A 27,160-nucleotide genomic window follows, 5' to 3' on the forward strand; every position below is an offset into this window, starting at 1 on the left:
GCAATATTTCGATGAGGCTATGCAGCTGGCTTGCGGGTTGGGCTCGCTGGAGAATATCATCTATCTCCTTGGCCAGGGAGCTAAGCCAACTTTTCACTTAGTTGAAGAGGCGATCAAGTCTAGTAGTATAGCGTCAGATGGGGATTGGGAGCAACGGGGGGCCAGGTTCCGGACAATCCTTGGTATGCTCGACATGATGACATGCAAGCTTGATCTACAGGCTCCTGAATCGGAACCTTATGTCCGCAGATGTCTGGAGTGTGTCCAGGAAAAGACACTGTGGTCACTTTCCGAACGGAGACGGGTGCTACTCTTGTTTTTGAGGAAGATTGGACATCCTGCCCGGTCGCTCTATGCTGACACTATTAACGTCATGCCATTCGAAGAGTACCTCGTGTCATATGGAGGGACAGTGCCGAATTCTCAATACGAGCAGGAGTTGGAAGAGATCTTGGAGTGGGTGAGGACAGCTAAACAGCAAAACATCCCTATCTAGTGGTTAGTAGATGTTGTTGAGCTGGGATTATACTTGTGGATTCATTCATCGGCCTGGTTAGGGAAATTGATATACAGAGTGGTAGCTGCCGGTGAGATCTAGGAGATGTTTAGTTTTGATGCGAAGAGATTGATAAAAAAGATTGTTCCGGGAATGTGATAACTGTGATCCCAATGACATTGGAGATAGCCTTACTGCCTTATGCCTGATGTTTATGCCTGATGTTTATGCCTGATGTTTATGCCTGATGTTTATGCCTGATTATGCCTGACATTGATGCCTGATTCTGAATGCCTTGTGCCTAAGGCATTATGCCTTATTGCATTATTGTATGGCCGCCGCCCGTCACCTGACCCGGCCCGAGATAATCCGGGGCTAACTGCGCCGGACCAGACGCACAAGACGCACCTCCTTCATGCCAAACTGCACCCCCTCTCGACGCGACTAAGCTCGCCAACGATGGAGGACGCTCTCGATTCATTGCTGGATCTCCCCCTCGATCCGTCCGAACTCCGGGACGGCGCTGATTCCGATCAAGAGTCCGACTCCGAAGCCTCCAATGAACCCATTCCTCCCCCGCCCCCTCTGCAACGCTTCCCCTCCCTCGATGCCGCCTGGCAATCTCTCCAAGCTTTCGCCCAAGGCAATGGCTTCGCCGTCGTCAAGCGCAGGTCGCGCCCCGATCGTCAGACCGGCGAGGTCCAGGCCGTCGATGTCTCCTGCGATCGGGGCATGGCCACCGCCAGCCATTCGACCGGCGCGCGCAAGACGCGTTCCCGGCGGATCGGCTGCCCTTTCAAGGCCGGCATTCGCTTCTACAAGACCTTTGGCGAATGGCGTCTGATCGTCCACGATCCCACACATAATCATGGAGGCGCCTCCGCCTCGTCCCTCCCTTCCTTCCGCCGGGCGGCATTGAAGCGCCATCATAACCAAATCGCCGCCATGCTGCACCAGAGCCTCCCTCCACGACAGATCATCTCCATCCTCGAATTCCAAGATCCCAACACCCCGATCCGGGCCCGCGACATCTACAATCTCCGCCATCGACTGGACATGGGGCTGCTGGGTGGTCGCTCCCCGGTCGACGGCCTGATCGGTGCCCTGTCCGAAAATGATTGGTGTCGGCGATATTCCGCTGAGCAGGGTGCCCACGGTCCGGCCATCTTCTGTTCCCACGTGGCGGCTGCGCAGATGATCGCCCGGAATCCATACTTTCTCGCTTTCGACTGCTCGTTCAAGTTGGCCCGCTATAACATGTCGTTGCTCAATATAACCGGAGTCAGCGCTCGCAATCAACCCTTCTTCGTCGGCTTTGGCTTCGTCTCGGACAAGCGGGAAGCCTCGTACCGCTTCGTTCTGGAAGGATTGGCGGAGATCTACACCAGGTTGGGTCTGCCTCCCCCGCTGACGGTACTGGTCGAGAAGGATGAGAGTTTGATCAACGCTAGCCAGGCCGTCTGGCCACAGGTCAAGGTGGTCCACTGCATCACTCGGATCAACAAGGAGATTCTGAAGTATGCCAAGGTCGCCATTCACCAGCAGCTCAGGGCCAACCCGCCGCTTACAAATGAAGGGGTTCCCGTCACCAACAAGGAGTACACGGACGAAGTTGATCGGCGGTGGAAGGAAATGTTAAAGTCATGGATGCAGGTGGTCTGGGCCCCCACCACGCAGGAGTACTCGGATCAATGGGAGAGCTTCAAGACTCAGTATCAAGACCCGGCCTATCAACCCCTGGTGACCTACATGGAGACAGAATGGCTCCGGCCGGTTGTCCGGACCCGCTTTCTCCGTTGCTACACAGACACCTACACTCATTTCGGCCAGGTGGCCACCCCTCGGACGGACGCTCCCTACCGGATGATCAAGCGCGAGCTGGAGTCCTCGACCAATGACATCGCCAAGGGGGTGAAGACGATTGAGCGCATGCTGGCCAAACAATACACTGAAGCGCTGCAGGAGCTCGAGGACGAGAAACAGCGGCGCTCGACCCATCTGATGATCCCGCTGTTCCGCGACGTGTTGCAGCACGTATCGGGACATGCGCTGAACAAGACGTTCAAGATCCTGCGAGAATATCTCCCCGAGTCACCCTACAAACCCCGCATCCAGCCCTGCACCGGCGTCACCACCACCACCTTCGGAGTGCCTTGTATCCATACGATGCAGCGGTATTATGCCGTGGATACCCCGGTTCCCCTCAATGAGTTCCACAAGCAGTGGTATCTCTCCCAAGATCCGATCCCCCCGCCCGACCAGAGCCTGATGGTCCGGGAGCCGGCCGTGGTTGACCTCGGCGACAGCCCTCGAAATGCCAGATCCCGGGGAGGCATGTCGCGCGGTCGACGAGGCCAGCGGGCAGCAGACCTGGAAGATACGATCATCCTTGAGTAGCATAGTATATGTCAGAGGATCACATTGATAGGCGATAGCAATCCTTCCCGTAGATCAATCCCTTTCGTACGAGGGCTACGCATTGGTAAGGTCTCTGGTTAACACCTGGTCTGTGTATTGACAGATAGGCAGTATGAGTTGGTGGGGCAAATAGCCTATATGATCTGACCCCAATCGATGCTCGCCGGAAATCGTCCGGAGAACCGCGTGCCCTGTTTCACATCCCGCTGCCAAGCATGTTTTGTTACTGTGAATCGGCATTGACTCGTGTGTCTGATTCATGGTGGATCCACCTCGTTTCACTGCATGCAGAGACTGCTGCCTGCTGTTGACAGTTAGATTTCTTCAGATCTGTGGCGTGGTGCAGCGGGAGTATAGCAGCTTAGCAGCTGTCATATAGCCCTATAGCAGACCCTTTTTCTCCGTGGCGGGCGGTGAAGAATCGAGACCCTCCCATCGCTCAAGATGAAACCCCGGTTCCATTAGCCAGGGGCCACGCCCCATCAGGGTCTCACTTTCATCTGCGCCTGCCACTGCTCATACTCCTGCTCATATTCTATGCCCCTCCCAGGGGTCCGTCTATATATCCGTCCTCCTCACCCACCATGACCAGAACAGCAGCCTACACATTCTTTACTGACAGCTGACCAACTACCCCATCATGCGTGGGTCTTTCGCTCTTTCTTTCCTTTCTGCGGCGCTGGGCGCCTCTGCTGCTCTTACCGAGTCCAATCTCAAAACCCACGTTGACGTGCTGGCACTCGGCAGCTCCTTTAATCCCGTCAAGGCTGCCTACTGGACTGGCTATCCTCACCACCGTCGTACCCCCTTTGCTGTCTCCCCTGATGGATCGACCGCTTATCTCGCCTACCTGGACTCCAGCGGGACTGACGTCCACGTCGAGCAGCTCGACCCTACCACCTTTGAGGCCACGGGCACCACTGTGACCGTCAGCGGTGGTCAAGAAGGTACGTAACCTGTCCACCATCTCCAACCCTACTAACACAACCCAGCTGGTGGTCTCATCGCCCATAACGATGGTTTCGCTCTGTTGACCAACGAGGCCATGCCCTCCGGCACCACCAATGCTCCCCCGAGTGACACCCCCGTCCCCGTCCTCCACCGCTACACCAACGGCGAGCAGACCTGGAAGACCTGGCTGGGTGGTCCGGACGTGCACGCCTCCGACGGTCTTTCCGCTGCCCCTGACATGAACGGTGACCTGGTCTACTCCGAGAGTGCCGGTCTCTATGGTGCCTACTTCGTCGTTACCGACTACTCCGGTGATGCTTCCGGCCACTACGGAGACAGCATCGAATATGTTGCCGACAACGGTACCCTCGTCACCATCGCTGGCGCCTCCAGCTCCTGGGGCTGCAGTCACAACACCGGTATTGCCTTTGAGGCCGCCGACGAGCCTCCCTACGCCAGTATCTGTGCCGAGGATCAGGGTGCCATCTGGCTGAACACCAAGACCCAGGGCATGACCAACGATGGCGTCAAGATCTCCAACGAGAACACCACCAACGGTGCCTCGGGTGAACCCATGGGCGGCATGTCCGGCAGTTACAGCGGCCTGGCCCGTTTCGCCGACAGCGCCCGCTACATCTTTGCCTGGGTGTCCCGTGGCGCCATCGACGTGACCGAGAACACCTGGATGGGTGACGGCTACACCCACGTCAGCAACCGCACCAACCCCCGCAACGTCGCCCTCGCCCTGTTCAGCGACAAGTACACCAAGGTCGGTGCCCAGGCCACCTCGACTGTCGGCGCCGAGGATGGCGACAGCCAAATCACTTGGGTGACCTCGGGATCCAACGACTGCTCCAACGCCCACGTCGCCACCTTCGGCAACAGCTCCGCCCTGATCACCTGGGAAGAGATCTCCGACCCGATCTGCGACTACCTCGCCATGGGCTGCCGCGGTGAATTCGCCGGCACCTACTTCCAGCAGGTCGACGCCGAGGGCAACAAGGTCGGCGACGCCTTCAAGAGCACCGACATCTACGTCTCGGGTGACATGGTTACCATGTCGGATGGTCGCATCTGCTGGCCCTACGTCAGCATGGAATGGGATCTCTCCCAGGCTGTCTACGGCGACGACAGCTCCGAATACACCAAGAAGATGAGCTTTGCTTGCATGAGCCCTAACGGTAGCTCCAACACCACTACTACTACCACCAAGACCAGCAGCTCTGCCTCTGTTGCCGTGGCCACCTCCGCTGCCGCTGTGACTCACGTTGCCGCCAGCGTGTCCGCCAGCGCTTCCGCCCAATCTGTCAAGACCACCCATTCAGCTGAAGCTGTTTCCATCTCATCGGCTGCCGCCATCTCTTTCTCCTCCGCTGAGACCATTGTCTCCTCGGCCGCTGCTCAAACCAGCGTAGTCGGCGTTGCCCCCCAGGCCACCTCCGCCCTTTTCACCCCCAAGGCTCCCAACTCGGTCACCGGAGGCATCCATCCTACGACTCTTCAGACTCAAGTCCAGGCCCAGACCCCTGGTGCTAAGGCCTTCCCTACCTGGGGTGGAAAGCAGGCTGCCAACCCCGGCGGCGACGGTGATGATTTGCCCGAGGGATACTGCTACTTCTGAACCCATGGAAAGTATAAGCGGTCATCAAGATGTTGATTCGTAGGGGTAGATATCGTCGATAGTCATAATATCTCTTTACACGTGAACAGCTCAGGTTTCAAATCTTTTAATTGTACTCCGTAAATACGCCGATATCGTTCAGTCATAGTAAAGTAATAATATCCTGAAATATTATTTTGTCGTTGTATGATAAAAATACTACTACTACTACTACTAAGAAGCAGAATAAGACGTAGAGATCTATGATATTTATCCCCCATCGCAAACAAACCAATCCCACCCCCGTTGGTGGAAATAATCTCTTCTCTTCTCTTCCCTCCAATTTATTACATTCTCATGACGAAGCAGCAGCCTTTTAACCTTATCAACTATCCACCCCGCCCATAGTTTATATTCTTCAAATAGGTATCTCTTCCCACGTAAAGTTTAATTATACCTTTATCAAGGTAAAGAGTATACGGAGATAAAATAGAATAAGATAGGATATGAAAGGATGCTATTTGGGAGTGAGAGCCCGTCGTTACTTCTTCTTCTACTTCTTCTTCTTCTTCTTGATTTATATGATGGTCACCGATTGTAGGATTTCTCTTCTGGGTGTGGTGGGAAGGAATAGGATATGGGTAATTGGTTTGTGGGTTAGGATTAGGGTATTAGGGAGGGGTGGGATGGTGGTCGGATTGGAGAGGGAAATAGAATAGGCTTTGAAATGTAGTAGATGGAGAAAATGCTATTATTGAGAAAAATCTTCATCCAGCTCTAAGTAGATAATAAGAAAGACTGGTAAACATCTGTTGGAGTGGCTACTAAGGCGATTCAACCGTGTAGAATGAGATGGATGATGATCTAGCTAGGGGCCTCGTAGGCCATCTATATGGACTAACTAGCGGTGTAGGGAGGAGCGTCACGTGACCCTACGTTGCCTACCGGCGTGGGAGCCCATCGGGGTTCCCAACAACATCTAACACCGTTCATGAGATTACTTGAACGCTTGCAGATTTGCAACTTTGGAGGGAAACCGCCCCCCCCGCCCCCTCACATAAACACGAAAAAAATAAAGATAGATTAATAAAAATAAGGGGAAAGAAGAAAAGATTAAATAAAGAGAAACAGAGGAAATAGGAGATCCTGCTAATCAAATCCTGGAAGATTGGATCCCCATGTGCCATAATATGCATCCGGGGGCAGATAAGCCAACGCTCTGAACATTTCGACGATGATGAAGAGTCTTGCGACAACGTAGACAGCGAGTAGGAACATGGTCCAGCAGAAGAAGAACCATTCGATCAACAAGTCGATCTCACCCTTCCAGTCTTTCTTTGTATCCTGACTACTTGCCTGGTTTGCCGTTTCTGGGCTTGCTGCTGAGATGTCATGTTTCGAGGACTCTGGCACTAAATTCTGTACTCCCGCCTCCACGCGTTTAGAATCTGCTGCGTCACTACCTTCCGGAGTTCCCGTTTCTGCGTCTCTTGGTGGGTTCTTCTTTCTGAAATATCTTGGCCTCAACTCCAGTTCCTTTTTCTCCCTCAAGGTTTTTGGAACAAAAGCCAGAGGAAGATCTTCGAGGCCGAGCTTATCTAGAACTCTGAACAGGATCCTGAGGACTGGGGCAAACAACCGGCGATGGATTGTATCAACGTAGAAGAACTGCACGGCCACAAATGGAAAAAAGAAGGCGCACCACGCCGCGGCGGCCCACCAGAGGATCTGCTCGATGTGGGTTGGAAATGCAAACCTCCATGCGACGAGATGAACTCCGCCAAAGACCACCCCGCCGACAATCAGAGATACATCGGCAAATTGAGATCTGAAGTCCGAGCGCCCAGCATCCGCGTCACTAATTGTAAACCCATTTCGGATTGGTTTGCTTCGGATTCGTCCATCCTGGCCGAAAAACTGTAGGAATATCCTGCGGAAGCGAGCCGACCACGGTAGGCCATCTCTTCTAGGGATTTGGGGAGGGTTTTGTTGAGGAGTTGGCGAGGTCTCAGACAGTTCCTTCTTCAAAATTTCCTTTATATCGGGATCGGGAGAATCGCATGGAATGAGAACGGGAAGGCTCACGCCCTTGGGCTTATGTCGATTGAGCCAGTACATCATAATCGCACAGAGGGCAAATGCGACGACAGCAACCTCCAGCTGGGTGACTGCCAGATGGCGCACCGCCCGCGCGATCACCTGGATTATGACCCATATGATCTGACCGACGGCAATCACGCGCATGAGGATGTCCGACTTGGAGCGATCGGCAATCTCAGCTGGTTCTATCTGGAGCTTGTGCATAATTGTTTCCAGATTTCTCTGCTGGGTGGTTTGCTCGTCTTTCCGTTCTTCGCCTTTCTTCTCTTCGTCTTTCTCGTCGTGTTGCTCGCCGCGATCTTTCTTTGCCCCTACTCCCTTCAAGTCGCAAAGCTTGATTATGTCGTCGGCGTTGAGATACCACAGTTTGTGATCGCGGTCATACTTGCTCGGTAGATAGTCCCATGAGACTTCTTTAGGTTTCAACCATGAAAGAATGTCCTTGAATGCAGACAGACAGCTTTTCACTATGGAGCCCAGTGGATTGCCTGTCGATGAGCTGCCAGATTCCCCACTGGTTGCACCCGGGGAGTCAATGTTGGGCGCAGTGTCTGGCTCTGGGGTATACTCAAGAGCGAATCCTCCCATATTAGCAAACGCAATATGGTCCAGGCTCCAGTGGAGCTCTGACAAGATTTCGTGGGTTCTGATCGCCTTATTCGGGTCTGGCTTCTTGTCATTTGGTTGAGTCTCCGGCGAGTTGCGTTTTCCTTTTAGACGTTCTCCCTCTGCTGATAGATCCATGAGTGATTTGGCGATGGCCAAGTCGTCCCAATATTTGGCCATGGTAAATTCCGGCGCCAGAAGGGTTATGGCAAACCATTCTGCAGCCTTCCAATACTTTTGTATCAGCCACCACACATATACCACAGCAAACGCGATAGCCCCCCACGTATTTCGAGCCTTTGATAGGCGTGGTTTTCGATGATACTGCGGCACATTGAGGTATAGTACCGTCCAGGTACAGGCTAATAGCGTAAATAGGGACGACCAGAGGATCTGCAGGGTGCCGCAAGAATTTGGAGCCGAAACGAAATTGATATCCGAGGAAGGAAAGGTACAGGTCGTGTCGAATGTAGAATAGGCGTCGGCGACTGTGACGGTCACAAGGAGGGCAATCACGCTTAAGAAGAACATAATGAAATTGAATGAGAAGGTTGTGCTAAAAGCGAGGAATCATAAACCTGCTGGTTCTGATTCAAGCTCGACAGTGAGCGGAAAAAGGATCCGTTATAAACAATCTGGAGTCCATCAAGTCAGGCTGGACATACTGTCCTGGATGCAAAGCCTGGGGGCATCCTTAGCTGCTACCCCTCGTCTCTGTATGCATTGCTCGCTGGACTTGCCTGACGACCATGAGGCAACGAAGGTAACCTCCAGGTGGCAGCGAAGGCTCTTATTGGACGAGAGAACCCCGACGCAACATGATTGATTCCCGACCAAAAAAACAAAAAGCCCGAACCCAGCCTGGCCGTCCACATCCAATCATACTGCCCCGGGGACGGCCCGGCGAGCCTTCCCGCAGGCCTGACAGTCAGCATGCAGTCCTGGCGGTCCGTCATAGGTGGGCGTGGCAGGAGAGCCTGCGGGAGTCTCTCGAATTGTCCGACGAGCTGTCTCAAGTCTCAACCCACGACGGGGTGGATCCACCCCACCTGGTTTTTTTCCCACCTGGTGTTCTGGGGCGCGGCAGTTGAAAGCTATCCTGTACCAAGATGAGCATCCGTTAGCCGCAACAATCCATCATCTGCCTGAGTCATTGGCAGCATTGCAACTTACTTGATCACACCCAGTATGCCCATCTCTCACTTGGATAAACTTGTACTGGTGTTGACTCAACTTGGCGGTTCGTGCCGGGGACTTGAGGTGAAATGTGACAGGTCACATGCGCTCGCGCCTGGGCCACGGGCAGTCTGGCGAGTACTAACGGACACATGCTTGATGCCTACTGACTCGCGTTGGAGCACAGCTGTCTCCATCGGTTCGGTTTCGTCATCCAGCGACTCAGCGACGGTACAAATGTCACATGGGTGGAGTCGTGCCGGAGAATACTGTAGTGATGGGCAATTGCCATAAATTTTGACACCAGTCAGTGTGGAAGAGATCAAGAGGTTGGGTGAGAGCAAAGGAGAAAGAAGGGTGGGGCAGTCCTTGTCACCGACGCGACCGCAGCTCCTTTCCCCAAGAGGAAGCCGCCCCCCCCCCCCCAACCTCCACCTATCCACATAGTAGTACATGTCGGGATTATCTGCTCCGTAAGCCATGTCGGACAGATGTCACCGGAACCTTGGTCCCCACCTCACTGGGAGTCGATCATTGTAGCCCTGTGCTTGTCCATCCGTGTCAGGTCCTTCCGCAACCCTAATTATACTCAATATCCGCGCGTACAGAGTGAGGCTGAACCCTATCTGTCAAATTGCCCCACCGTTAATTTACCTTATCTACCACGACATACCAGAAGTTGTTTATCCCTTGTACTTAACAACCGAACTTCCAATGGACGAGACAAGGCTGTTGACGTAGCTCCAAGGCAAGATGCAGGACATGGTCCACGTCCTCTAGTCAGAAATCCCCGAGCCCCGAACGAGTTCGGTGACCATTGGGCAGCGAGGTCCCCGATGTTCCTGCGAGCAACCTGCGACCCCTCACTGGTGCGGGGAATGCGATCGGACCCTCTGTACTGAAGATCATGTTCGCACGGCTGCTCGTCGACGAGAAAGACAACACAACACAACAAACAATAGTATAGTGCGATGATACGGGGAGGAGCCAGAACAATACGGTGGGATGAAGAGATGGGATGGTCATAGGGGCTGACAGCTACCCAACTACAGTAGTGCCTTGCCATATTCACTTGGTGTTTCCGACCAGCTAGAAATAGTAACATTTGGTATCTCCCTTATCGTCATAACACCATAGAACAGGTAGTGACTCATTTGGGGCCCGGAAATATCTTATTGTCAATCTCTACCCTCCCAAAGTCATACTACTATAGGAACCTTCTTCCGAGTATCGTCCCTTCCCACCTACTCCTGTGTTTATCAGCTGTTCGTCGGCATCAAGGACATTTTCGCTCCAGTTGATTGCCTTAATGTCACATCAAAAAAGACTTCTCTGGCCATGACTAGAGCGACCGGTGTACTTCCCATCACCTCCGTCAATATAGGATAAAATAGTCAGTCTAAGGAGAGAACATCTCAATCAGCACCATTCAAGTAACCCACAATATCAACCTAGCTAATCACTTGATCTACAGGTTTTTCTCTCCCTTTATACCAGATGTTCTTGATACCTGTTCTCAAACATCCCGGTCAATCTTTCCAATAGCCTTTATTTTATGAAATAATTCAACCTCTATCTTTATATATGGTATCAACTATATTTCCAGTCTTCAACCTTTATTTTTTATCTTTAGTAGTTTTTATATGAAGCATTTCTAACTCTTTCAACAGCCATTCTATCTAATACTCTATAAATAATAATGAATAACAAACCTAGAACTATGCTCGTCTGGCTATCTGAATCTGACTTTTTCATTAATATATAAGTTACTTCTGGAAGTAGAATAATCAGATCTATTCTGTCTTTCACCTATCTATATCCACTTGTCTTAGTATCTTATACTATTATTGTGTCCAGTTCCTTAATCCTATTAAACAGATCTCCTATCTTGATTAAAATCTTAATCTAAATCCAGATCTGCATCCCCATTGCATCCTTTCCCCCTATCTTAAAGCGATACGATACCCCATTGATCATTCAAGGTCATTCTTATCCCCTCCAGCTTAGTTACCATCAGCCCCGTCTCCTTCCTCCGCGCCCTGTTCATCCTGCTCCCCGTCTCTGTCGCCCGATCTTCCCTTCCCGTTCCCTTGTCCTTCTCTTTGCAGTTCGCCACCTTGTCTGCCACCTTGTCCGCCGTCCCCAAGGCTCCGTTCTCCCTGGCCGAAAGATTCCCCGCTGAGCGAGAAGTGCTTGTCGAACCCTTCCAGGCTCTGCAACTCTTCCCTGTCGAGATATCTCTTGACGAAACTCCCCAGCCAGTGTAAGGCCGACCCTTGGGAGGACCATATTCAGTTAGGAGCACCGCCACATTCCTGCGCACGTCTTTCCGACATATCAACTCTGAAAAGTCCATCTCGGCACACATCCCATCCAGAATGGACTTTATCTTCGGGTTGTCGGTTTGGATCATCCCCTTCCATTGTTCATTCGACTTTCTCCCCTCCTCGTCTCCTTTGCTCAGAGGCTGCGCTGAGAATCGGCCGTACAATTCCCACCGAATAGGTCCTGTATAATAAATCATCCCGTTGGCGGAGGTTGTATGCGCCATCAGCTCGTTCAGCGACCAACCCTCCCCGTATATTTCTCTCATAATTTTCGCCTTGTTCAGGAGGAAGAATCCTTCTATATCATCATCAGAGGGGCCTTTCACTGCTATGGAGAATAGGAGAGCAGCCATCCCGCGGTCTGGGGAAGAGGATCCCAGAAAAGCTTCCAGAAACGCAGCAGGATTCTCCCTGAGGCTGCGCTTCAACTCGTTTCCCCACTCCAGGATTCCTCGCGCCGTCTCCTCCAAGCTTTCCTCCCTAGGTGCCTCGTCAATAATTGATAGGGAATCCTCTGGGTCCCTTCCCTCCATAACATGTGCCCTGACGATCAGTGTCATCGAGACACCTCCCAACTGACGCAGTTCCTCTTTTGTTTCGGCCAGACGGCCGGAACTTGTCTTCTCGGGCGACCTTGAGCTTTTCTTGGTAATCCTCTTTGGTGTACTCATTACGAAGACCACTTCCTTGGCCTCCTCTTCTAGTTCCTGCCTAGTGATTCCTTTGGCAAACATCTCAAATGCGGATACCTCGCCGAAGCAGCGACGTTCTACTGCTTCAAAGTCCGCCCACGTTTTCCGGAAAGCACTGCTGGCTTCCAGCTCTCGACCCCTCATCCATTCTCGGGCCTCTTCGATAGGACTTTCAAAAAGAACCCCTAGCTCGCGGGAAACGGATGTGTCTTCCCAGTCCAATTCCCCCATTATTGCTAGCCCGATCTTTGTCGCCGGCAGGAGGAGCAAGGACGCCCCCCAGGTCTCGCTGATCCTGTACTCTAACGGATGGCCGTTAGACCATCTGGTTAGGCTTGTCCTTTCCCTGTTGGGCTTCTGCAACTCCTCCAGCGTTCCTCCCCAACGCCCTTCCAGACATTCTCTTTCAGCATCAGTAGCAAAGAAACACAAAGGGATTTCAAGACTTTCTGACAGTCTTACTTCATGGACCTGCGGACAAAGGCTGTGCACTACCACAATATCTCCCGCGTTCGGGGTCAGAGGAGATAAGTTTTGTTCGAACGATCCCCATTCTATTAGTGCTTTGGCCTCATCAATGCTCAGCTGCACGCTAGGTCCTTTCGAAGATATCTTTTCCCTAAGTGTCTTGTAAAACCCTTTACGCTCTTCCGCAAACAGCTCGTCACCCGCTTTCCATCGGCGATTCGTATCCGTTTTAGCGACAACCCAGAGTCGGAAGGCTTCCGGGTCTCTGCCACCTGCTCTGACTTCTCCAGGGTGACTGTCCAGTTCTACTGAAGCTTTCCCCGCGTCAAGCGTATATTGTCGCGCCGGCTCTGGGTATGCGAACAACCTGTACTCATTTGTACTTCTGAGCAGTAAGGCCACGAGATAAACTTTCAGGTCTTGCCGGAGGAGTTGCTATATAAGACTAAATTGCATGTTTCCAATCGTCGTCTCGGTTTGTTCCTGGTTCCCGTGATGTCTAAAGACCTTGGCTTCCGTGTCTGCTGTTTGCAAAACGGTGTTGCCCTCAGTTCCCTCCATCAGGTGGGACAAGAGTCCGCGGATCACTGCAAACCCCTTCTCTCTTATCTTCATGCAGCTCTCCCTATCTTCCGGCCGCATGCCCAAAAGTTCCACGATCCTTTCCACCGTGACCAGGCCGTTATCGAACCCTGGGTTTGTGATTTTGTATCGAAAAATGGGCCGTTGGTCCTCGACTTCCTGCGGTTCAGGTGCCTTTGCCCCTTGGAACCAAAACCAGGATCCCTGTTCCCGCCTAAGGTTGTGGTAGTCTTTTCCACAGTTGACCAAAGCGTGGAATTGATCCAATAATTCTGATTCATCTTCATCCGTTCTGATTAGAGCCGCAGCCAGGATCACTTCTAGGTGCTTGCGACAGAGAGCTGGTTTCCCTTCATAGATGCCTTGACATGATTCTAGAAAGGTGTTCAGAATGCTGGCTGTCATCTTCCTTCTCGAGAGCGTCAGCACTTTGTATAAGTCCCTTTCCAGGGTGTCTTTGCAAATGCACCGGTCTGCAGGCGAAGCTGGGCTTCTTTCTTTCCCTGTGCTCCTGGTCCTGGGTTTCAGGGGGGTTGTGCTCGACTTCTTTCGATCTTTAATTCTCGAGAGGGTCTCTCGTAGTTCTTCCCGGTTCAGGACGGCTTCTTCAGGGTTGGGAACGAATCGGAGGTCCAATTCTTTGAACAACGGGACGTTCTTCTTCGATTTGGTCGGAATTTCTTCAACGAAGTCCTTCGGGACGATGAAGCCATTTCTGTCCAATTTTGCGTTGATAGATTCCAATTCTCCCTTTGTCAGCGCAGCTGGGACGTTTTTGATCTTGGCCGCTTTAGTGATGTCAAAAGGCCTTGCTATGGGATCCCTGTTGATCCCCTGTTTTTTTCGGCCCCGAGCATCGTTCGTAGACGACTCGGTTTATCCGTTTCAAAATACTATCAGCACTCGCACTGGTCTGGCTTATTAGGCTTAAAACATCTTTAGAAAACGTGGACTTGCACGATATGGTCCTCAATCTGTCCGTCTTTTCTTTGCCGAGCCGTTTTTCAATTTTGATCCAGTTGCGCGCAGCTATTGCTGTCGTATCGTAAAACTCTTTCGATCTTTTTTTTAGATGATCCCACACTTGCTTTGTCTCGTTGTCGAATTCCTTGATTACTGCTGGCCTTCTTTCGATTTCTCTAACGGCTACCGCGCATTGACTTGTCGCGACCATGTCAAAATATCGTATATCTTGCATGTAATTGATCGTTGCAGCAGCCAGCTCTCCCTTGGTTGTTGCTGCTTAACAAACCTCCCTAAACTTCTTCGTTCGTTCGATGCTAGGCTCAATTTGCTGGCGGGCTTGCACCTGTATTGTCAGGTTCTCCTCCCCGATTATTGCCTCCTTAATGTCCGAGAATGTATAGTCTGGCTCCTCCTCGGTTGAGTTCTGTTCGAGGTTTGTATTGCTCGTTTTTTTAGGTCTCTTTACCTGCTTGTCTTTCCGTCCACAGTCTTCTGAGGCCTTCCGGCCTTTACTCTTTGTTGCCGGCGTCATTTTCCCGAAGTTCGGCGGATGGTTGATTGTAGGAAAGAGAGATTGTCACAGGAGATGGAAGGTGGTTATGGGTGATTGCACGTGAGGTTTGAGTGTAGGGGTTTCAACCGTGTTGGTGTTGTCTCTGGTATTTGACGTGTTACTCGTTCCCGTAGGAATTGGTTTGTCGTGTTGGTTCGGTTTACTCGGTTTGGAACCACATTCCTTTCACTTCGGTCTCACTCCCGCCTTACTTCGTATATTCAGTTCTGCTTCAAAGTTCGGTGTTCTTTCCGTTCCCTGCCTTCCTTCCCCCCTATCTTAAACCCAGCCCTAGCTGGACGCTCGTGTCACTACTCCACTGGCTAGTGTTCCGAATGTGCAGAGACCACAACCACGAAGGGCATGTCTGGTGGCATCCAATGTCTGGGGTCGTCTTCTGAGTTGGGTATGTTCCGGCCAGATAGGGCGGAATATTTTTCTTCTTGTCTGTCGTTGCTTGTTTCCTCCGGGAGGGATTCCGTTTTTAATATACAACAACCCGCAGAAATGCTTTGGCTTCCGTAACCGAGTTACAGTTCGGCCAGTCTAGGATTTTCAGCACCTTTGATTTTTCCAGAATAGTATCTTCCTTCGGCATCACAGACATAAGTATATATTGACAGATATGATTGGTTTCCCTTGGTTCCCCACATTAGGGATTCCGTAATAGCCTTCTTTTTCCATTCTGTTTCTCCTCCGGGTCCTTCTTCGGAAGATTTGGCTACATGTATAATTTGCATTTTATCTTCCTTCCGCTCAAACAGAGTGTTGACTCGGTATTGTTCTTCCAGCGTAATTCGGTCGCATTTTCGCCTGGACGTGGTGAAGGCTCCCTTTGGGATGTGTGAATGTCCGTCCCATAATTCATACTGCCACTGATTTTCTTCCGGCCGCCTTTCCGGAAGATTCACTCTCACTCCTCCAGACCGCCGATCCAAGTCGCCACCGTGGTGTCGCAATATTCTGTCAGGTAAGTAATTTTTATCCCGTCTTCCGTGATCATATACTTCCTAAACAGGGATTCCATGAATTTCCGAAACTCTGCCATGTCAGGGCGCCGGCCATGCCTGGGGTCAGCATACTTGATCTCACGAGAATCATTTCTCATCTCATCTCTCAAGCCTGCTCACCTTTTGTGCCGGCCATGCTGGCCGGAACTTCTTTCTCTCTTACCAGCGTACTCCATGTTTTTGTTGTTGTTTTCTTCAATCACCTTTCCCTCGAGGCCTCTTTCGTCCTTGTCCTGAAATCCTTGTAGGTATGCAAAAGTGATAATAACCGCTAATCTGTTGCTGTTCCTTTGATCAAAACACTTATAATACTCCTTTTTTCTGTTAATCAGAGTCATTATCTTGACTTTGATGATGTCTATTACTTCTAGTATCTTTTTTTTTTTTTTTTTTTTTCTTTTTCTAGCAATTCTTTTTTCTATGACTACTTGTTTCCTGTCAGATTATATCCTTATAGTACAATGTTTCGGACAAGCAGCCGGAACATAATCGGTTATTAAACTTTCTCTTATATGGTATCTGATTCCCCGACCTGCTTCCCGTTGAAGTTTTCTGTCTTTCCCTCATATACTAGGATACAGAAGCAAGGGAGCGGGTACTGTGGGGTACCGCGGGGCATCAGTATCATTCATTGGTCCTTTCTGTCAACAGGAAGCGGGCTTGGCGATTCAGCCAGCAGAAAACAGGGTTCTTATTGGTCACACGATATTAACTACCAGTTGGTATAAATTAAGCAGCAGAAAAATACTACCGCTCTGAAGAGTATCGCAAAGCTGGCATGGAGACAAGGAAGACAGCCATGACGTTTTTTTTACAACAAGTCGACGACATCACATGTCATGCCGGGCTTGAGGTTTTAACGGAAGATTACTTTGACCGACCGCTGCGATCAGCTGACACGCCCCTCCCTTTCGTGCACCTTCCATTCCATCCATCCCCACTTATTCAACCTGGATGTGACATGCGTGTGGAACACGATTCCTCGTCCCACACTCTAGTGCTCATGGCAACCAACAACTCCCCAGATACAAAGAGCTCTTTTTAAGGTCCGAGGAAGAGCGAAGGCAATTACAGGAACAAACACGACCAACGACCCTTGGGGAACTAATCTAACATTGCCACAACCTGATCTCGCGACCTTTGAGAGTCGAAGATCCGTCTCGCTCAACTCGAGGAAATATCCCAGCACCCAAGGGGAAACGTTGTCCGCTACGACTCCTCCCGTGGGCAGACTGTGAAAGCCAGCAGCAAGAAATCTACCGCTCGGTTTGCCATTATTTGGAACCACCAGGGCAGGACGCCGAGCAGCTATTCCTTCCACGCATCACGCTGAAGGGTTTCGGGCAGGCACTCGCGAGACATTTAAGCAGTGAAAAAGATTTGGAGGGCTATGAACATTTTGGTGTGGAAATTCATGTTCGTGACATCATCGCAGCGCTCTGCAAGAAACCCGACGCCCGAGACGAGTTCCACTTGAGTGATGGAGTCACTTTTGACAATCACGCAAACTCTCTTGAACCTCCTCAAGTTAGCCAATCGCCAGAAGGGTCGCCCTCGCGGCCTTCAAGACCGGATCAATTTTGCATACGCCGGGGTGATTCAGACTCCATCCTTACAACGGTGGAGTACAAACCACCTCATAAGCTAAGTGTCGAAAATATTCGCTCTGGATTGCGACCGATGGACTTCTGGGAAGAGGTGGTGGCGCCCGATTTTGTCCCTACGCAAGAAGAGGAGAAATTGAGATACAATGCGGCCCGGCTAACGGGGTCGGCATTAGTCCAAGAGTTCCATGTCATGATCCAGCAAGGGCTCGAATACTCCTATTTGACAAATGGATTGGCGCTGGTTCTGCTGCGAGTCCCTTATGATGACCCGACTACTTTATACTACCACCTCTGCGAACCTAACATGGAAGTGAACCCCGAGGATGATCATAGCTTTCAGCTGCCGGTAACAAGTATTGCCCGTGTGCTGTGCCTCTGTCTCATGAGCTCTCGTTCCACAACGCGTGACCAGGATTGGCGAAATAATGCGAGACTGCTGCTTCCGATATGGACAACGAGTTTTGATTACGAGCATTCACAAATCCCAGTTGCAGAATTGCGAAAGATCCCCCCAGATGCACAATATATTCCGCCGGCGTCTACGTCATCCTCATCCGTGCAAGAATCGGCACGCCATGCAGACACCGGGCATGCCCCGAGCTATCAAAATCAACATCATCAGGCGCAATTTTGTACTCAAAAGTGCTTACTCAGTCTGAAGCAAGGGGGCTTACTGGACGAGCACTGCCCGAATGTAACACTCCACCGTAAGGGGGAAAGCGGCAGTCGACACCTCATCAAGGCTGAGACATTGGTTCAACTGATTAAACGGCAGCTGGATGACGATATCGATGACTGTACCCCCATGGGACGCTGTGGAGCGTCCGGGGCGCCGTTCAAAATCACCTGTGCAGCATATGGTTATACTGTTGTTGGTAAAGGAATTACTACTTATCTCTGGAACGAGGTGTCACGCGAAGCAGACATCTATCATATTCTTTCGCAAGTGCAGGGCTTGGTGGTTCCGGTGTTTCTCGGGGCAATCGACATGGATAAGATCTACTTCTTGGATAGAGCGGGAGAGATTGAACATATGCTACTTATGGCGTGGGCAGGCAAGCCGATCAGCAAAACCGAAGCCACAAGCCCTGACATCTCTAGCTCTATCTCAAAAGCTGTAAAGAAGATTCGCTCATTGGGAGTATTACATCAGGACCTTCGAGTGGAGAATCTTTTGTGGAACGATGAGCTACGCCGCGTTATGATCATTGACTTCCATTGTTCGGTGCTGGACCGTCAACTGATGAAAAAGCGACCGAGGAAGACCTCGTGCGGCGAAGATACACGTCAGCAACAGCGACATCGTCTAGTCTAACAGATAAAGGCAATAGCATTAGTTATAGTCATTATAGCAAATCCAACTAGCTTAAAGTAAGCTGATCTGAAAACAGTAGAGATCTGTAGGTATAGGTGGTGAAATAGTCTCTCCTAGTTCTAGTGTAAGCAGTTCATAGTACTGTATAGTCAAGTCCCTTGGCTTCGAAGCCTGTGGGGTGAAATGTTCTTATGTTCTACAACACCAAGAATCGCATCGGGGAATCTCGAGACAGAAATAGGATACAATGATTTTTATCTGGACTTGCTTGCAACGAAAGTTGATGCGAGAATGGTCTGGAAGAGTAGCCAGTTTAGAATTGGGACAACTCTCAATCTGATACTGAGGGACCACAACAGTGTACGCAGTATGAGCCAATCGCTCCGCATTATAATATCTTCGAACGAGTTTCCCGGTTAGGCTGTGCATCCTGATCCGGGTAGATTCAATCGACACGTTGGCTACTAGATTAGATGCATATATACACAATTTGTGAAATGAACCCTGGTAAGATGCACAGCAGTTTCTCAACAAGAATGACAAGTTCTTGAAACTGTCAGGGAAACAGGGTTGAGGAGTAGGCTTAGATCTTAGATGGGAGAGGGCGCCTGATATGGTGTAAAGTCATGTCGAATCCGCCCGCAAAAGCTATGCCTAGAGGCGATTGATGAACTCTCCACCACATCCCTTCAACATTCGATGTAATAATCAAGTCTAAGAAGATAACAGCTTAACCAGTATTATTCAATCATCCACAATATCAAACCAACAAACCACAAATCTACAACTTCTCCCCCCCAACACCAAACCTCTCCAACACCTGCTCCCGAACATCCCGAACAATCATCCCAGCATCCTTCACCTCATGAATCAACCCAATCGCCGCCCCTGCATACGTCGCCAACCGTCCCTCCGGTCCCCAACCCTCATCCCCCGCCTTCAGCGCCTCATCATGAAGCCCCTTCAACTCCTCAAACGGCCTTCCCGCCTGATACTCCACAAACGATCGATTAACAATCGTCCTAGGACTATACTCCTCCGGCCACCCAAACGTCCCCCGCATATGATTATATAAGAGTGTCCTCGTCGTCGAAACCGCCCCATCACTCGCCCTCACCACCTCCCCCTGATACCCCTGACTAATCCTCGCTTCCGACGCAGCCAGAAACCTCGTCCCCATTACCACTCCCTCCGCCCCAAGACACAACCCCGCCGCAGCCCCCCGTCCATCTGCAATCCCTCCCGCCGCGAAAACAGGAATCTGACTCCCCGCCAATACATCGGCCACTTCGGGGAGCAGAGCAATCAGACCCAATCCATCTTTCGCCCGTCCGTGACCCCCCGCCTCGGCACCTTGCACCACCACCGCATCTGGCTTCTCCGTCCCAGTAAGAAGACCCCTCGCTTCAGCCAAAGTCCCAATCTGAACCCAGATCTGCGTCCCCGGTGAAACAGTACGGATCCGACGAGACCAGGTATCTAGATCCTTTTGACCCCCAGCCGGAGCGAAAAGCCAAACAGCACATGGTTTGAACTTTTCAACGGCTTCCACAGCGGTGTCTAACTCATCGCTCCAGAGCTGAAACCCCACTCCGATGGGAAGATATGCCGTCCTCGGCAAGATAGCAGATGAAGACGCACGCAGCGTTTCCACTAGGGACGTTGCCTCTGCCAAATCAGCAGCCGTATTCTGGGTCTTGATATTGGGACCGAGGAAGCCGAGGCCGCCGGCGCGGGAAACAGCCACTGCTAGAGCCGGGCCGGACATGACGCGCATGGGAGCGCTCACGATGAAGGGGGCGGTTACCCATGGGTAGGCGCGTGATAGAGCTGATGTGAGATGGAGGGCTCGAGACATATTGCTAAGTTGGTCTTTGGGGAATAATGATAGAAGAGGAAAAGGGTAGGTAGGATGTAGGATACTGGGGGCGGGGAAGCGGGTTACGTCAGGTCGGAACGGGTATTGCGGGTATCGCGGGATCACATAACACAATTGCATGGTATATGACACGAAGTGGAGTGGAGGATAGTACATACGACCACAGGGTGTGGAGAACAGGGCTTCCCGTCCGCTCAGCCGTACTTAAGCCACACGCCGGGAGGTTAGTAGTTGGGTGGGTGACCACCAGCGAATCCCTTCTGTTGTATGTTTTTATGCCTTTTTGTTTGGCTAGGGGGAGGGAGTATCTTTGTTTACCTGACTAGGTTGCATTTGAGTAACCCTGAGATGCTGAAGCCTTGAAGATCGTAGATTAGTCGAGGACCCCTTTCAGAGTTGAGTCTCTACGAACTCTTGACTCAACGATTCGGTTATTTTTGTATGTCATTCCTCTATAACAGAATCCTTCATTTCACGTCTGATTTAGACACTGGTTTGGATAATTATTATGCAGAATATATTAGCACCAGAAGTACCGAAAGGCTGAAAAGCCGCCAAGGCCGTAGATCTGGACGAGAGAGGAGTTGATTTTGACAATTGATGGGGTACGAGAAGTGGGGCGGCAGGATGCAAGGCGGCCAGCACAGCAGCGAACCAGAGCACGGCGCGCGAAAGATCAGAAATTAATGCCGTAGAGGTACTACATTTACGATTATAGTTATCTATATTTAGTTCGGGTTTGTAGTGATCGACCTATTAAATGAGGGTTTCCTGAAAATACTTCCCATATGAGAATCACATACGAAAGCGATCGATTCGTTGGGCTGAGAGAATCTTAGAGCCGTGGCTGACCCATCGGATTGGTTACGCGTAGCGACGAATAAGGGGCCGCAGATCAGGGATGATTAGATAGCCACAGCCGGACAAACCCCGCACATGGCGGACATGTGTGTTCCGACTCCCGAGATCTATGCCCGTGCTGCGAATTTCTAGGCGGCCCGGGAGTGCAGGGTGGTACCATAGTCTGTTCTATATAAAAAATCTCTATAATGAAATCTAGTACTACCGGAATAATCTGATTCATCACTAGACATGGCAGATTGGCAGGACTCGCTCGGGAAATCGGAACTCGCAACCTGCCGAGCGGACTGATATGGACCACATGCATGAACCAATGAGACAGTGAGATTTGCCGCTAGCATATGCATGCCAGGCCAACATAGATACACGTAAAACGTCCCATCATCAGGCTGACGGCCAGCCTTGTTTCTTCCAATCCTTTCAACTCTGGACGAGGGAAAGAACGGTCCAAAGGGTCATCCAAGATGTTTTTGAGGTTCTGTGCTAAACTCAACTGTACAAAGGCAGATCGAGATGACGAACAGCCCCCGCCAAGAACACAAAGTCGCGTCATAAACAAGGTCGATAGTGACGTGTGTTCCACGCGAGGTGCCAGAGCCGATGACCCCCAAAACGAAAGCCTCCGTGAAACCGTTAGCCCCCAGAGGGAAAACCTCTGGGAAGTGGCTGGGGAACGATTAGACGAAGAATGTCGCGAGGCCCTGGGTCTGAAAACCGCTTCCCCTGTCGCAAACGCCATCGAAGATGTGATCAAGATAACTGAAAAGAAATACCGCGAGTACAAAGAAGGGGGGCTCAAGATCCGCAAGCGCGATGGGGGCCAGATCAACTTTCGTGATTCGGCCAAGAATATCATTCTATATGCATTGCAGGCGCAGGATCTTATCAAGACATTGGTGGCTTTTGATCCGACTGGTCATGGTGAGTGCTTGAGTGAGTTCCAGCCGGTATATCTGCTAAATCAGGCTCAGCATCAAGTGCATGGTCAGTTGTTTCTATTGGTCTGACAATTATCAAGAACGAAATTGAACGTCGGGACGATGTTTTCGAGGCAGCTGAATATTTATCCCGCATTCTTTCCTACTATGCGATCGTTGACAATCATTATCGAGAGAGAAAAGTGGCAAGCGATCGGGGGTTGGAAGACGTTCTGGTTGAAGTCTACATGGCTGTTCTTCAGTACGCGGCAGAGGTGAAAAAGGCACAAAACGAAAGCGATACTGGTATGTGATTTGAAGTCCAGCGGTTTTTTGTATGATGATAGAAACTGATGCCCTGAAAGCCCGTGTGCTAAAAAGCATCACGGCCCTTGTTCAACAGCCGCTCAAGGACCTCAAGGAAACTGTCGAAAAGAAAGAGCAGGCTGTTCAAAAGTGGAAAGATCTTACGGCAGATCTAGGTAATACCACCTTCCGTTTGTCAAGATCAACAAGAAAGAGTCCTTGCTTATTTTCACAGATCACAGCAAACAAGCCGAACATATGCTGGATGGAATTGACGATGCGGTGGAAAGGCTGAAGAATATCCAATCATACAATAGAGGTATGAGATTTGCTAGATGGTAGCCTTTCGAAAAGGGCATACACTAATGTCAACAGGCTTGCAAGACCGAGAGATCCTCGACTGGTTGTCCATGGCATCCTACTCAGATGCCCAAAATAACAATGAAAAACACCGGGCACCGGACACGGGGAATTGGTTTCTTGACTTGCCCGAGTATAAAGAGTGGAAGACCACGCCCGGAAAGATCTGTTGGCTTTATGGAGCAGGTGCGTTCTTTTAATCTTCACAAAATCAAAACTAATCCTTTCCAAAAGTTGGTTGCGGAAAATCGGTCCTCTGTTCTACAGTTATTCAAGATATTCAGGAATTCTGCATGTCTGATCCATCAAGGAGTTTTGCCTACTGGTACTTTCAATTCAGCAATGACGAAACACAAAAAGTGTGCAACATGATCAGGTCTATACTGCGACAATTCACCCCACGAACACTTCCTGCATCTATGATCAAACTCTGGGAAGAGCATCGCCATCGAGGCAGTATGCCACAGCAGCAAAAGCTTGCAGAAATACTCGATATAGTGTTGGAAACCTCTCAGAGCGAGTTTTTCCTTATCCTTGATGCTCTGGATGAGTGCCCCGCGAAAAATGACGAGCGGGGGTCGCTCTTGCAATTCCTCGAAGAACTGTTGGGGAAACATCGAGCCAGAATCCACATTCTCGCCACGAGTCGACCAGAGCCTGATATACGCGCAAGGCTGGAACAATATCAACTCGTGAACCTGGAGACTAGATTGGGAGAAGATGTGGAAACTTTTGTCCGGGATCAAGTTGCCCATGGCAGATTGTGTGAATGGAACGAGTCGGTCAAAAAGCTGACCTTGGAGAAGTTGCTTGATATTCCGGAACGGTATGTAGTATTCGTCAATAAACATGTACAGCATAATTAACACACGTGATTGAACAGGCGCTTTCGCTGGGCTGATTTGCAGATCAAACGGCTTGAAATGTCAAAGACTGAGGCTGCATTCTATAAAGCTCTTGATTCCATTCCGGTCACACTCGAGGATACCTATAAAGATACGCTGGAAAGGCTCTCACCAGATGATCGAGAGGCGGCTCGCACAATATTGATCTGGCTCAGTTTCTCTGCCGTCCCGCTGGATTTGAAGACTGTTGCGGCTGTTGTGTCTTTTCGTTTTCCAGAAGACGTTATGACAACCTGCAATACTTCCCTAGTCACTGTGAATCTCTCCGATGATACAGTGATACTTGCTCATTTCTCCGTGAAAGAGTTTCTAGTCCGCAACGAACCCGAAGGTCAATGGTATCAGTTCTCGGCCTTATTTGCTCATGCTGCCATAGCCAATAAAACTATCGACTGTCTGCTTGAAACTACTGAGATCTTAACAAAGACCACTGCCGTGCAAAAGCCACTACTGATATACGCTGCGAAATATTGGGACCGTCATCTGGCCGATTTAAGAGATCTACACGCCAATTGTACCGGTTTCCATGGGAAGGTTGACCGCCTGTTTACCGAGCACGATGTTTATTTCAACTGGGTGCGCTTGGTTGATTTCAATTGGGATTACGTGTGGGATCAAACATTTGAGGAGCTGGAACCGCCTCTATATATTGCATCAGAAAAAGGATTGAAACCAGTCGAAGCATTGCTTGCAAAAGGCGCCAATCCTATGGGGTCACAACTTGACATATCGAACAATGCATTGGTTGCAGCCGCGCGACGAGGTCACCTAGAAGTTCTAGAGTTGTTGTTGAATAGAATAGATGAGATACCTCGCGGTGTGACTAGACACCTGCTGGAATGGATTAAAACTGCCGAGGCCGACAGAGAAAAGTTGGCAGTCATTTTGGACCTGCTTTGGGACAAGGGTGCTTTGTATGGTCAGTCAAGAGCATCGCATAGGATCATGGATGAAAGATTACTTGAAAGTGCAGCAGGGAATATCAGATCGGCCCATATACTAATAGACGTGCTCCTAGATCGGAAAGAGAAAATGGGTGTCAAGGTAACTGAGAAATTGTTGACAGATGTGTTGTTGAATGGCTACTGCGGTAATGAGATCGTGCACTTAGTTTTGAAAATTTGTGACGCGGATATAAAGCTTACCCCATCATTGATGAAGGCGCTACTTTCCGCACCTCATACTGATGCCGCGATGGCCGTTCTGAAAAGGCGGGTGAATGATATCATGTTGGATGAAGGATGTATTGGGGCTTTTGCACAGGGAAAGAAAGAAGCCATGGAGCTGCTTTTGCAGGAGCGTGGCCAGGACATCCAAGTCACCCAGAGTGTCCTGATTACAGCCGCCAGATTTACACACGATCCACAGACAGTGAGGTTACTTCTAAACAGGCGAGAGCCTGGAACCGAGATCAATAAAGGAGTCCTCTTAGCCGCTGCAAAAAACACTTCAAAAGGCACAGATATCATGAACATGTTGCTTGATGAGTGTGGGCAAGACACCATCATTGATGAGGAGGTCATCCAGGAAATTGCCTATAACGAATACGGAAGCTTGGGCATGATGAAGCTACTCCTGTGCAGACAGCAAGCAGGCTTCATGGTCTCCGAGCAGACACTATCCAATGCTGCTAAATGTCAGGATCGGGAAATGCTAGAGCTGCTCGTGAACAATGCCGGGGGCTCTGAACTTCCCATCACAGGGAAGACTTTACGCTCGGTAGCTGATAACTATGTTCATGGGAAAGCCTTGATAGAGTATCTGTTTGATCTTCGAGGTCACAGTCTTCCTGTCTCAGAAGATGTATTGGTATCAGTTGCAGATGTGGATAAAACTTCCACAGTGGACTGTATGCTCGCATTCATCTTGGAGAGATGGCCAGAGATTCCGGCGAGTGATCAACTTTTGGAAGCGGCATGTCGTCACCCTAGCGCCATGGGTCTGCTATTGGATCGACGGTGTGATTGTCTTCCAATTCAAACAATGATTCACAAGATAGCAACTGACCGGTATAATGGAGGAAAGGTGTTGGAGATGCTTCTCGATCGGCGGCTTGTGGAAGTGGACGAGTGGCTGGTGGAAACAGTCGCTGGTAACAGCTATACTCTGCAGGTCATTTACAACAGGAATCCAGATTTTCTAGTGACACCGAAGATATTCGTCAACGCGGCAAGAGATGTTGATGCAATGAGGATCCTTCTCGACAGACAGAAGAACCAAGTCTTGAGCACAGAAGAGGTGATCAAAGCTTCATTGATAGGACGGTACCCAGACTCAGTCATAGACTTGCTTCTGACTCGCCTGGGACCAGAGGCAGTGCCAATCACAGAGGATCTCTTGATATATGCCATTCAGAACCACCAATCGAATTTTCTCGAGTTGCTTTTGAAACAACGCGTGAACTCAATCTTAGTGCTGTCTGGGAAGCAATATGGCAGGATCCTGAAATTTCCCCATCTGCTCTGGCTCGGGCAGCAGGGACTCTTGTTCAATATTTTAGTATTGATGTCTCGGAGACAATGCTGGAGAGGCTCACATCTGAGGGTTTTGAAGAATTTTTCCTTTGGAGCGATTATAGCGTTCCCGGCATTTCTGGCTGGTTTGACGATTTTATCCGCTTGTGTATGCAGCACCGGATACCGTTACCCACCACAGAGACAGCATTCGAATTGATCGTGGAAAGGTCAACTTTGAATACAATCGATATATTCTTGGAGGATCATCCCGACATTCCTATCACCGAGAGACACATCCAAGCTGCCATGAGGAATCAAACAGAATACATGGACAAGGATGCTTTGCTGTCGCTTCTGCGTTCTAAGTCAAGTTTATCTTGAAGCTCGGGAGATTGTTACTATTTTGGATTTTTTCCAATTCAATACAATCATTCGACCCTCTTTGTTAGTGTCATCTGGCTAGACACCATATCAGGCTTCCTCTCTCGTCTTAATACTCCGCAACTCCGTTTCCCTGACAATTTTAACAACTTATCGAACTTGTACAGTACAACGGATTGCTATGGATCTCACTATGGTTGATTTCACAAATCATTCATGTTTGCATTT

At 50.2% G+C, this 27,160-nt stretch overlaps 8 protein-coding genes across 8 annotated transcripts; 4 read left to right on the plus strand and 4 right to left on the minus strand.

The window, feature by feature from the left end:
* Window positions 1-955: 955 nt before the first annotated feature.
* On the plus strand, window positions 956-1,603 carry BO94DRAFT_462669 (uncharacterized protein; the record flags this gene model as incomplete). The annotated part of the gene is made up of 2 exons (XM_025607985.1): window positions 956-1,204; window positions 1,319-1,603. Coding segments are annotated over 2 exons (534 nt in total), but the record flags the coding sequence as incomplete, so codon positions are not given.
* Window positions 1,604-3,554: 1,951 nt separating this feature from the next.
* Window positions 3,555-5,486, plus strand: BO94DRAFT_584231 (uncharacterized protein; the record flags this gene model as incomplete). The annotated part of the gene is made up of 2 exons (XM_025615610.1): window positions 3,555-3,861; window positions 3,907-5,486. 2 exons carry the CDS (start codon window positions 3,555-3,557, stop codon window positions 5,484-5,486), a joined length of 1,887 nt encoding a protein of 628 aa, XP_025469350.1.
* A 1,029-nt stretch (window positions 5,487-6,515) lies between these two features.
* Window positions 6,516-8,795, minus strand: BO94DRAFT_533749 (uncharacterized protein; the record flags this gene model as incomplete). Its single annotated transcript, XM_025611390.1, has 1 exon — window positions 6,516-8,795. A coding segment is annotated over exon 1 (1,733 nt), but the record flags the coding sequence as incomplete, so codon positions are not given.
* Window positions 8,796-11,295: 2,500 nt separating this feature from the next.
* On the minus strand, window positions 11,296-14,914 carry BO94DRAFT_544982 (uncharacterized protein; the record flags this gene model as incomplete). The annotated part of the gene is made up of 5 exons (XM_025613208.1): window positions 11,296-13,269; window positions 13,342-14,228; window positions 14,311-14,644; window positions 14,669-14,806; window positions 14,849-14,914. The coding sequence occupies 5 exons, from the start codon at window positions 14,912-14,914 to the stop codon at window positions 11,296-11,298; spliced, it is 3,399 nt and encodes a 1,132-aa protein (XP_025469352.1).
* A 551-nt stretch (window positions 14,915-15,465) lies between these two features.
* Window positions 15,466-16,283, minus strand: BO94DRAFT_544983 (uncharacterized protein; the record flags this gene model as incomplete). The annotated part of the gene is made up of 2 exons (XM_025613209.1): window positions 15,466-15,898; window positions 16,066-16,283. The coding sequence occupies 2 exons, from the start codon at window positions 16,281-16,283 to the stop codon at window positions 15,466-15,468; spliced, it is 651 nt and encodes a 216-aa protein (XP_025469353.1).
* Window positions 16,284-16,744: 461 nt separating this feature from the next.
* BO94DRAFT_623046 (uncharacterized protein) lies at window positions 16,745-18,878 on the plus strand (the record flags this gene model as incomplete). Its single annotated transcript, XM_025617121.1, has 2 exons — window positions 16,745-16,749; window positions 17,091-18,878. The coding sequence occupies 2 exons, from the start codon at window positions 16,745-16,747 to the stop codon at window positions 18,865-18,867; spliced, it is 1,782 nt and encodes a 593-aa protein (XP_025469354.1). The 3' UTR covers window positions 18,868-18,878.
* Window positions 18,879-19,436: 558 nt separating this feature from the next.
* BO94DRAFT_489502 (nitronate monooxygenase) lies at window positions 19,437-20,836 on the minus strand. The gene has a single exon (XM_025609090.1). It carries the CDS (start codon window positions 20,723-20,725, stop codon window positions 19,649-19,651), a length of 1,077 nt encoding a protein of 358 aa, XP_025469355.1. The 5' UTR covers window positions 20,726-20,836; the 3' UTR covers window positions 19,437-19,648.
* Window positions 20,837-22,043: 1,207 nt separating this feature from the next.
* Window positions 22,044-26,932, plus strand: BO94DRAFT_574028 (uncharacterized protein; the record flags this gene model as incomplete). The annotated part of the gene is made up of 8 exons (XM_025614999.1): window positions 22,044-22,528; window positions 22,579-22,830; window positions 22,890-23,006; window positions 23,066-23,149; window positions 23,206-23,376; window positions 23,425-24,016; window positions 24,074-26,359; window positions 26,407-26,932. Exons 1-8 carry the CDS (start codon window positions 22,072-22,074, stop codon window positions 26,930-26,932), a joined length of 4,485 nt encoding a protein of 1,494 aa, XP_025469356.1. The 5' UTR covers window positions 22,044-22,071.
* Window positions 26,933-27,160: the final 228 nt, after the last annotated feature.

The sequence above is a fragment of the Aspergillus sclerotioniger genome, assembly GCF_003184525.1.
Source record: "Aspergillus sclerotioniger CBS 115572 chromosome Unknown BO94scaffold_9, whole genome shotgun sequence".
Classification (NCBI taxonomy): Eukaryota; Fungi; Ascomycota; class Eurotiomycetes; order Eurotiales; family Aspergillaceae; genus Aspergillus; species Aspergillus sclerotioniger.

Excerpts from the sequence above, each read along its gene's own strand:
- BO94DRAFT_489502 (XM_025609090.1), bottom strand. The coding sequence starts at position 20,725 with ATGTCTCGAGCCCTCCATCTCACATCAGCTCTATCACGCGCCTACCCA.